This window comes from Pholcus phalangioides, unplaced genomic scaffold (assembly GCF_987345545.1).
Source record: "Pholcus phalangioides strain wild (caught in Gottingen) unplaced genomic scaffold, Ppha-v1.0 ptg000001l_1, whole genome shotgun sequence".
Classification (NCBI taxonomy): Eukaryota; Metazoa; Arthropoda; class Arachnida; order Araneae; family Pholcidae; genus Pholcus; species Pholcus phalangioides.
In genome coordinates, this window is record NW_028301594.1 from 4,639,828 (window position 1) to 4,651,965 (window position 12,138).

Below are 12,138 nucleotides of genomic sequence, written 5' to 3' on the forward strand. Positions count from 1 at the left end.
TGGACTTCACTTCAATGCTAGAGAAGTCCGTTGGTTTTTCGAATCAAGTTGTTTTAGGAAAAAGGAATAAGGCAATGGGGGGGGGGGGCAAATCTCTCCTCCCAGGGCAACTGACGTGGTGGACCCCGTAATAACTCAAGATGAAGAGTTCTTCTTTCGGACAGTGATCTGCGCATTTGAGACTAAAGCATCAGTTGACGGTCTCCGGTTCACTCAGGGCTAGAAATTTCCATTTGGATTTTAACCTAAAGAGTGTAAAAGATCAAGTGATCACAGAATCTGCACATAGATTTTTATTTCTTGACTCACTTCTGTCTCGAACTAAATAGTAGTGAATATTGTGATCGCTGTCGGGATCCCTGGCTTGCAGCTTGAAGACCGGCGTCCCCGGAGCCGCATTCAATTGCACGACGGCTTGCATCGGTAGTGGCCGGTTGATGAAATAAGGCGGCTCGTCATTGACATCCTTCAGATGAATAATGACTCGTTGTCTCTCTGGTTCTGCAAAAATCCAAAATAAATCACGAGGTTATTCATTTCTAGTCACAAAACAACACACATTCGTCTCGACAGTAAATGCTATTATGGTAAAGTACTTTGTATATTATGTATTTCATAAAGCAAAAATTGTGGCATTTTACCATGTTGATAAAATAAATATTTTACGGATTTTTTTTTTTGTTCACACACAACTCTATCATATCTTACTACTGTATATGATTGATAGTTACTTACTCATCAAGTTTGATATTGGCTTCCTATATAATAAGATATAGGAAATAATAAAAATGTGCCCAAAAAACCATGCGGTGGAAAAGATTAATTAGGTTGAAAAGTAATATTTTTCACTGAAATACGATACGGAAATGAATAATTGCCGTATTTCAACGTGCATAAAGAACCTCTTTTTGGCAAAAATTGAATCCCAAAACTAGGGGGGGGGGGGGTTCCTTACACATGGAAAGAAAAATAGATACAGTTGAATCTCGTTTTAACGAATACCGTTATAGCGAAAATCTCGTTTTAACGAACACTTTTCTAATCCCCGGATATGTTTACATAGCGACAATGCAAATACCTGAAATTCCTTTATAATGAAATTTCGTTGTAACGAAGTGATTTCTTCGGTCCCTTGGAGTGTGTTATAACGGGATTCGAATGTATATCTTTTCAACTTTTTTCCAAATTTTAAGCCTGAAAATTCGGAGGGGGGGGGGTGTCCTTACATACGTTAAAATATGGTAGACGGAAAATATTGCATATTATGACTTGGATAATAAAAATTTCGATCGCTGCAGCACGACGCATTCATTAGATTTGTAATAGATATCAATCTGACCTGTGATCAAATATGAAATAATGGAATCTCTGTAAAGCTTGTGTACGAAAACAAAATGAGCCAATTTTCAAATATAAATTGTAAAATCTAGCACCATATTAAGTTGGTTCTATTGGCTCCAGCTGCTATGAACAGGAGACAAACTTTGACAACTGACCAATTAACGCTAAAAAGATCAAAGAAAGCGAAAGTAAAAGAGTTATTACACACTTTGGGAAACACAGATAAGCTTGATATACGGTCTGGCAGTCTATGTGCAATGGCTCTTAAACAGGAGTCCACGGATCACTTTTGGGAAGGCGGAAGACAAGCAAACAATAAATTTATCATTTTTATATTATTGTGTTCTAAATATTATTCTGCAAAAGGTTCGTGTATATCACTAACAGAAGACTAAACATAATTAACCTTGAGTAGGTATATATCTTAAAGAAAGTAACATTCCCTTTATGATTACTTTCATAAGGTTGCAATGAAAAGATGTGCGGCCTGGCAGTCCAGGGGTTAAAGAGCTAGCTTCTCAGCTGCGCGGGCCGGATTCGAATCCCGGGGTTCGGGCATGGATGCCTACTAATACTAACAAATTCCCTGGACAGATCGTAAAGATCTCTTGGGAAAACGTGCTGATCACGTTATCATTATTAATGTACAATGAAAAAATTCTTATGTTGACCTTCTTTAGGACCTTTTATCCAAGCTCCTAGGCAAGGTTTATTATACTTATTGTAAAGTTTGTTTATCGCGTGTAAACAAACAAATATTTACGGTTCATCTTCGAGCTGTAGACCTGTCAGCCCTCCCTTTTGTGAGGCCCAATTGACTAGGCTGACTTACATTTTATGGATCACATTCAGGAAATGAGTATTATAGCCACAGTAGAGGGAAAAAGTTCTTAAATCATAAATTATCACCATCATAATGGCAGGCCATAACGCGTTGGTGTCAGAAATTCAACCCCTCAGAAAGCTCTTTTCCTAATCAACATTATTATATGTTTCTTTTCCGGGCATCCGTTTCCGGTCGCTTCCGATATCTCTCGGTACTCTGGGGTTCGCGACTCCATTTATTACATCATAAAAGTTACCCACGCGTTCAAAGCACAAGAGACCAAGGCAGGATGGACTTACGACACCAAACCCTTGATTGGATATAGTTGCACACACTTAATAACACTCACACAAAAACCGCACTCATCAGTACAACCGCATTCCCCCCCCCCCCCCATTAATGCCAAAAATGCCTAAACCAAATACAGTAGCAGCGCAAAAGGGGGCGATGGATTCCGCTTGTAGAAAAGACGACACAAGAAAAGGAGGTGCTCGATGGGTGACGTCTTTTTTTAGTTTCTGCACCAAGGAATGGAGGCTTTCGATGAGACTTTGTTTTGGGGATTCTACTCCTCAGTGTCATAATGTCTTTTCGTTTCGCACGGATATCGGGTTCTTTAGCTACTTGATCCATCTTCATCAACCAAAACCGTAAATGCCGACATCGGATCTAATTCCCACGTGGTTGTCGGAATTCAAGGAGGAAGGGAAGAGTTGTTTTCTTCTTTCCGTGGCCAATCCACGCGTTGTAACTTCTCAATGTGTGTGAGTGACAACTCATTAATTTCTTGTAAAATACCATTTCCACATTTTCTATACAAATATCACATTCCAGATACAAAGTGTACCACAATCGACTGACGGTTTTCAAAATGGGATAGCAAGAAAACGGTGACAGATAATAAAGTCCTTCTTGCGGAATATAAATGTGCGAAGTCAGTAATTTCAGCTACGCCGTTGATGTTGCAAGGTTATAGTTATTAGATAAAAAAAAATAACTTTTTTTTTCTATGGACACCACGTGCCCAAAAACCCCGTTAGAAAATTGTTTCCCTGCCTTCCCTGACGCCAACAAAATAATTTCCACATTCCTAAGTGCAATATTCGCTGAGATATTTGAATTCAAAACCGAAAGAAAGTTGGGAAAGAATAAAAAATACGCTCAACGCTTCTTTTCTCAACTTTTTTCCGATTTTTGAATTCAGATATCTGTGCGAATATTTCTCTTAGATACTGGAAAACCATTTTGTTGGAATCAGGAGAGACGGGACAACAACTTTATAGATGGGTTTTTTGGGCACAGGGTGTCGATATAAAAAGTTAAATTTTTTAAATTTTAATAACTATACAACCCTTTGCAACATGAATGACGCAGCTGAAATTCCTGAATTCACACATTTATATTCCACAAGAATGACTTTAATATCTCTGTTGCCGTTTTCTTGCTATCCCATTTTGAAAACCGTCAGTCGATTGTAGGACACTATATATATAAAAATGATTTTTTAAAAAAATTACTTTGTTTCTGATATTTACATCGTTCAATAAGAAACTTAGACATCTTTTGATAATGTTATCCACAGCATTGGAGAAACATCGAGAAGAAAATGAAGTCGCACCTTTCCACGGGAGGAAACTCCTTTTGAATCCAACCAATAGTTTGGTTGGATTTATCTAAAATTTCTATTTGCATATCCCTCGAAATTTCAATAAAATTTTTTTCGTACTCCCTGTCATAATTTATCCCCGTTTTGGTAAGCGAATGGAAAATTCAAAATTCTGATTTAGTACAAAATAAAGGTCATTAGTTTCCGATAAATATGTTGTGATCGCTATTTCTACTTTTTTCTTCAAAATGGGAGTTTCGAAATTTTATGAAAATTATGACTCGAAAAGTGTACAATCGTCGAATAAATTAGTTCCGAAATTATCAGTGGCTAGTCGCGAAAGATTTTCTAAAATAAAAAATTCTTAACACTTTAAGCTGTTTTTAAAATTTCCATGATCCGCATTGTAACCGCCACAGTGGAAATCACTGAGGGTAACTAATCCGGGTCGATCTCCTATCAAAAAATTGTGACTATAGTTTAAACCCTGACGGTGAATACCACCCTCATCCTTCTAGAAATTGCCAACTTTAAGAAGAATATTTTTTTTGATTGTGGGAGCTGATAAATGCTTCCCCCTCCAACACAAAATAATAATTACGTATAACAATAACAACACAAGGAAAAGGGAAAAAAACTAACTACCTTTTTCTGTTATTTATGTTGTACAAATAATCGTATATTTATCTCAAAGGAAAAGAAGAACGTCCTTTCCCCCATTCTTCTGTTATTAGACTTTGAACAAAAGCTGTCTCCGTCCACTGACAGTTTAATGACAGGATGGGGGAGGAAGAAAGCTTACAGCGGTATCTGGACTTAGGTTTGTCGATATGAGAGAGTTCTAAGAGTCCCCGATCAAGTTAGACGAGATATCTCGGGATTGCTGCTGTAATGGTTAATAAGACAGTTTATTTTCATCTTTCGCATCGTAAATAAAGATCTGCCAAATCTTTGCGATAATTTGTGACTAATTTCTAAATTCTGTTTGACTGAAAATCAACTGTTTTCCCATGTGCGGTACATTTTTCTATCGCTTCCCGTTTTTTTTTATTCATTTTTCGAATAGTTCCACAAATTTTTGGGACACCTGTACGTCCTGGAGTGACGCTTGAGCAGTGATTTATTTCTACTCGGGGTTTATCAGGTAAAGGCTTCTTTAGCCCCCAAACCCTCCTATATATTGATTTTCCAGTGATCTTAGAACGTGAAAAAAAAAATTAAAAAAAACATATCAAGGGCTTATTTTCAAAAGAAAACATTTCTTTTAATTTCAATTGACCTTACGAAATTCATTTTATCAATAAATTTTCACTTTTCATCATAATAATAATATTAACTATTACTACTCCTATATGCTTGATACCTACTGGGCTATTTCCACTTTTTTAAAGCAGTCCATTCCGGTGAAATAAGTTTTTTTTTCACTTTGAATTTAAATTTAGTGAATGTGGCTCATTCAAACATTCCTCAAGTAATCCTTTAAAATAGCTAATTTTCGAGATTTCTTCCTACTCAAATAATCTTCCGTTCCATTGAAATCAAAACTCCAATCGGGACCATTAAACATTGACAACATTGAAGAAATCGATGATCGAAATTGAATTACCTCGAAGCAAACGTTAGTTAAATAACACACGTTAACTCAAAGATAAATCTTTGATCCAATTATTTGAATAAAGACGGCGAAAATTAAATTTATTTCTTAGGCAAACACGTGACGCCACCTGCGACGTCAATTTACGGACAATTATCATTCTTATATAATTCATAATCGAATTAATCCGAATAAGTCTTCATCGACGTGGTTCAATTAGGAAAAAATCCATTTGTGTGATAAGATCACACAGTGAGAGTTGGACTGGACTAATCACTGGTATCATCGTCATCACCCGAAGTGTAAAGATAGCGGAGATTCTTTCTTTGGTTTTCTCTCTCATGGTGTAATAAATCACCGTTTGGACGCAATAAATTTCCGCTCCAAACGTCAGGAATAAAAATGGCACGGCCACCACTGACTTGTTGTGTGTGTGTGTGCTGGGGATGGGATGGGAATCGACCCACTGACTGTACGTATTCTGTACTCTGCTGTTTCAGGTCGTTGGCCTTCAGAGCACGTGCTCTTATCGATCAAAGAACGTCCTCTTTCTTTTGAAAAATGTATTTTTTTTTTCTTCCGTGTGTGTCTGGTGGTGAATTATCTCCCCCTGTGCGATTTTCTTGCTTCTCCTGTATGGCGAAATTCGCCCACACCATTTTCTTTTCGGTCTAAAATAAGATAAAAGAATAAATCATTCTTCCTCGTGAGGAATGTCGTTCCAGACTAAGTGAGACAGATGGGTCAGTTGGTCGAACTTGACATTCCCGTGATCGCCTTCTACAAAGAACAACTTGGGGGGAAAAGCGATGAAAAAACAAGATGGCGTTCCATGTTTCCGGCCATTTTTCCTAAATATCTCCAAATTCATTTCAATGGGTCTTCCGTGGTGACCCAAGGATTTGCGAGTAGCACCAGGCAGCTTTCGTGAAAAAGGTCCCGAAAAGACGATGGATGAAAAACTTTAGATCAACAAAAATCTTTTTTTATTTGCAGTTTATTATATAGCCGCTATGGTGGTTAATCGCATCGCGAGGTCTCGGGTTCGAACCCCACCGGTGCTACAGTGGTGATCATCTGAAGTTGGTTTTTTGTATTTCCCAACTTCGAGGCGTGAATGCGAGCTAACCTCCCCGTTAAAATGTCTCGCCACAGAGAGCAGCAGGCCTACAAAAAGTACAAATATTCAATTATTACACTTCACTCACTTCACTTCTGACATAAAGATGGCGGCACTGAAAAATCAGACACAACATTAGATATGCACTCAGAATGTTAGGTACACACACTCACACTTCCGGCACAACTAACTAGGTAATAAATTGCCTATAGATGGCGATAGACTTGAGTTGTGCTCGGTTTGAGAGAAATAAGAAAGAAAGAGAAAATATATATTTTGTGTGTATTAGTTAATTATTGATTTTTTCCTTCCATGGGATATGCTTTTATTTTGGGTTGATGTATTTTAGTTATAATTGACAGCCATATCTTTTATGAGCATCTTATTTCAGCCATGTCGCTGGACATTTTTCCTGTTGTGGTCTTTGTGTTCGTATCTGTATTTGTAAAATTTGAAACAAAGCTCGGTTGAATATGGCTTTTGTTCGAAGATACCTTCCAACCCCATAACGATCAGGGACGAGATATCTGTTCCAAACGCAAATGGAATAAATTCATTCCATTTATCCCTGTTTTTTTTTATCCCTTTTCTTCCATCATCGCAAAGCTTCATTGCGATCCTATGAATGGAATTTGTTTTTTTTCCCTTCCCCGTTCTTTCTATGCTCCTGTTTAATGATTCGCATTGGGGAAGGATGAGAAAGAGAGGGTGAGGGCTATTGCATTCTCCCCCCCCTTATATTTCAGATATTTTATATCATGAAATAATCAATTCCCTGAATCTCGAATGAAATTTAATTCTGAAAGTAACACGTATCATGAAAAAGTCATGCTGTCTGAACAAGCACGAAAAACTTGAAATCTTGAAATAATATAGATCTGTTTAATTCGTTTATTTATTTATTTATTCACGTCTCAACAGGCAAGGATTGCCCAATTACAGAGATGGACACGAGAAGAAAAATACAAAACGCAAATACAACAAACTACAAAAAAAAAACGAGTGGAACAATAGAAATACATACGGAAAAGCATAACAACATGAATATTCAATACTCACACATAACTTTGAAGAAATTCTCTTATAGTTAAATTGAACATATCGGGTATATTGTTCTATAATCTTCCACAATATTGATACTCACATAAACATCAATTATCATGGCACAGTATGATGCTAATCAAAAAGTGATGCTAATTAGAAGTATTTTATGCTAATTAAAAAGTGGCTTTGCTTACGAAACAAATACAGTCCAGTTAAAGCTGTCGAGTCTCGACTCGTTTAGAGCACCCGGAATTTTGCATATCAAATGAGCTGTTTCTTGCGCGTTTTAAGTCAAATATCTACTCGCTACTCTCTTAAATCACATTTTTAGTAAATATTTATTCCTTCTCGGTAGCACTGCATATGATGTTTTCTCCGAATATCAGCGAGGATCTGACAACTCCAGAATCCCCCTTAAGCCGAAACTAATAACATTTCAAACCAACCTGTCACTGGTAACAAAAAAAAAGATCTTATAATAAATCCCCATTGACCAGTGATTTAATAAATAACTGAATCAATCGCTCAATAGCGTCAAATAAAACACATCTATGGATTTATTTTTTTTTAGCAGTGCATTAATTATATCTTGCAATGCATTAATATCCATTGCTAATACTGTATATACCAGATAAGATTTCGACGTACAAATAAAAACGAAAAAATACTCTTGGAAACTAATCAACATCAAAGTACCGAGAAAAAAAAAATGGTAAAGGATTAAGGAAGGATGAAAGAAAATCCCAGGAGCGTAAGCAATATCCGTTGCTGACGATCCAACAAACAAAACCGAATATCGATAGATAGAGTCACCATGACTCAAAGATTCCTTCAGAACACAAAAAATAAAAGCCTCGGATTGATTTCCTTTCTGGTCCTCACCGGGACGATTTGTCTTCATTTTCTGCAGCTTGGTGTTTCCAACAAGAATAACCTAAAACCAATATAAGCAGGGGTTGAAAAACCTTTTTCAGTCCGTGGTGCAGAAGCATGTAAGAAACATTAGAATGGAACCTCGATATAACGATACTCTGTGGACCAAGGAGAAAAAAATATCGTTGTAAAAAAATTTGACATTATATCGAGATGTAGCGTTATCATCCGTCGCGACGGAAAGCGGTACTGTAGCACTATAAAATGCATTTATGAGTTGTCACAGCAAAAAAAAAAAAAAAAAAAAAAATTGCGTGAGAATCTCGCGCGATAAAAGAGAAACTTCGCTACTAGATTCGCCTCAATTAAATTTAATTTCAATTACTTAAAATTGAATTAAGAACTTTTAAATTCAATTTCAAATAAGATTGATCTTGTTCAGCCCTTTATCTTTCCTAAACTCCCTCCCCAAACTTGGTTCAGCTGATCTAATTGGCCCCTTAAACCCCAAGACACCATCGGCCCCGTAGAATTCTAGCAAGTTTGGCGTCATTTGGAATCATAATTGAACCCGCTGTAACCCCCCCCCCCTCCTTCCCCTGTGTGGCAGATTTGTTAACTAAAAATTTCTTGCGATAATAGGGTTGGCTCTAAATTAGAGAGGGAGGAGGGGTTAGTATATTAGTGAACAGTAAGAAGAAAAAGGAAAAGTGAAGGACTCGGGATGTATTCACCAAACTCGTAATTTCCCGTGATTGGAGCTATTTGGCAGTTTTGGAAAAAAGTGGTACAACTTCACTTTGACAAATTGTTTGGCTGTAAATGACAACTTTACTTGCAATCGATAACTTTTTTTGGATATAATTGGCAATTTTACTTGCCTTTTCCGATGTAATTGGCAACTGCACTTACCGTTGATAAATGTTTCACTGTAAATGACAACTTTAAATTGCCGTTTAAAAATTATTTTTGGCTATAACCGGCAACTTTTCCTGCCGTTTAATTGTCGACATTACCTGCCTTCGATAATTTTTTGGATTTAATTGGCAATTTTACTTATCATTGACAATTTTTTCGACTATAATTAGCAACTTCACTTGCCTTTGATAAATTTTTTTTTGCTTTCAAATTTTTCACAATTTTTTTCGAGTTTTAACGGCAACTTTACTTGCATTTGACAATCTTTTTAGTGTTTTAACAACAACTTCACTTGCCTTTAACGTTTTTTCAGCAGTAATGACAATTTTAGTTGCCTTTGACAATTTTTTCGGCTGTTATTGCAACTCTACTTTCCCCGACAAATTTTATAGTGATATCCCGCATTTTTTTTAAATTTATGAAAGAAACATGATACTTTGATACTTTTCTACCGGAACAACTTCGGCGGGTCCCAGGTTGTGGGCCCCTTCCAATAAGAAATACATCTAATCATTACGGAAAACTCAAGAAGAATTTTCTTTTCAACGGTGCGGAATTTAATTTATGGATCATCCCCCGAACCCTGGGCTAAAATAGATTGATTCCGAATAGAAGAAAGACTAAATTTATGACTTAAGTGTCGGATATCATCTTGGCTCTTGTGGGGATTCCACATTGGCGGCAGGTAACACCCATTACTAGCCATGGAAAAAAATAATAATAATAAATAAAAGGCTTGTGTTTTTGTGCTGATCTTTATTATGTGGCGAATGGGGAGGATAGAGATGGATGTGGTACGAGGTAGGATCATCAGCACTGAGATTGCCCCGAAGCTGTGTGGCACGGGCAAGTCGCATGGCTGGCGCTTCCAAGGTTAAATCCCATTACCTAAATGGCGAATATGTACTCTCACCTCTCTCTATTTGTTCTTGAAGATAAAGCCATCGTTACGTAGTAAGGAAAGGAAAAACATTCATTCCTCTTCACTTTTTGGGATTACAAATTAATCTTACGGTGGCCATAGCTGATGGAAATTTAGTACGAGAATAACGCTTATTTCTGGAATAATTGCATGATTTGTTTGTTATGTAATAACAAACGAATCAAGTCTTTGATATTCATAAGACTTGCTTCATACCCTAAAACAGCAAAGAAACCTTTTTTTAATGAATTGATTATTCAAATTTATATATGAATGAATCCCTCCGAGGATTTAGGCAATATGAATGAATTAAATTGATATTTTTTTTCTCTGTCTTTACTTCTGATTAATTATAGTGAGTGTGGATGTTTTCTTTCCTGAAGAGCCTGCATGATAGATAGACTGATAACTATTTTTAATGAAACAGTTGGGATTTGGCAGAATTTTTCATCTCTTTATAAAAACTTTAGTAGTAGCCTTAAGCTAGAGAATTCCGCATAGTTCTCGCAAATATGAAAATTCTAGTTTCACTTGAACCGCTTTTTTTAAATTAAATTTCTCATGCTATTGCCAATGTATTATCAAACGCTGTTCATCAGTGAGATCTTGTGTGTTCTATCTGAGAATTTATTTTAGCTACATATCATTGAATCCAACGTATTTCGTCGTCAAAGAATTTAACTGTGTTATATATACTTTATATCTTTATGCATTAATATATGATAAAATTTTCAAGCCCATTTCCAGGATTAAAGTCAAGACAAACAAAGTAAAGTCTAAGACAAATTTTGCAGGTTAGAATTCCTTAAAGAAGCTTTTAAAAATTGCGTTAAAACGGGGAACGAGGGATACTTGTGGATTTACTTACTTAATTACTTATTTCTGCTTAATCCTGAATCTCACGGAACTCTTTAGTAAGTCATTGGGGGCCCTGGGATCCATAATGAGTCCGCAGACCATCTTTGAAAATCATTTTGAAACTTTTCAAACATATTATTTGAGTAACCGGTAATCATGTATAAAAATTATGTGCAATTTGGTTAAGCGTTGAAACGATTAAAAATGTGTTCATGCGCATGCGAAGAAAGATGTTTCTACTAGTGTCATCTGCTGTTGGTTTAAAACAATAATTTCTGAATCGATGCATATTTAAACAATATGTTTATATACATATTTTTTTTTAAATTTGCATTTGAGTTTGAGAAAAATTTATTAACGTTTACTGCAATTGAACTCAATTGCAGTGAAATTCAATGAAGTCAAATATCGGTTAAAATAATTTTTATTTATTTCGTTCTTGCGGAGATGAATCATTGAAATCTTTATCAGCCTCCGGTTTGAGTTTCGGTTTCGTTAGTCACGCGTTCCAATCAAAATTAGTTTCGGTTTCAGTAGGGGCATCTATATTGCTAATTATAGACGATATTTTCTGAATTTATGTATACGTGAGAATATGATATATATATATTTTTTTTATTTTCTTCTGAAAATGATTTGTTTTTCAAAATATGTGCTGCAATTTAACATTTCACTGATATTTAAAAAAGTTGAGCCCAGTCGCGACAAAATCGAACATGCTGAAGTATCGGTTAATACGATTTTTTATCCAATTCTATGAACCTCAAGCCGTGATAAGATAAATTAGTTTTGTTTTTTTGTTTTTCAGCGTCATCTAATATCTTTGACTTTAAATGGCACTTCCTGATTTTGCAAGTATCAATTTTGGTGATATTTTTTTATACTTCCTACCGTTTCTTTTATCCGAAAAATTAATTTCTCAAAAAATTTACGCAATACTTGATTATTTTGATAGGTCACGCCCATTCATAAAATAATTGGATACAGTGAAATATCGGTTAATACGATGGGTCTCATCTTCCTTCATGAGCCTGAC

At 35.9% G+C, this 12,138-nt stretch overlaps 1 protein-coding gene across 5 annotated transcripts in view; it reads right to left on the reverse strand.

Moving 5' to 3' along the window:
- Nucleotides 1-12,138, reverse strand: part of CadN (neural cadherin) — a 610,878-nt gene that overhangs the window by 510,007 nt on the left and 88,733 nt on the right. For all 5 annotated transcript variants that reach the window (XM_089240252.1, XM_089240174.1, XM_089240398.1 and 2 more), the window contains one exon: nucleotides 310-501. In XM_089240252.1, the coding sequence (XP_089096378.1) occupies nucleotides 310-501 (192 nt within the window). The remainder of the gene's footprint in view (nucleotides 1-309; nucleotides 502-12,138) is intronic.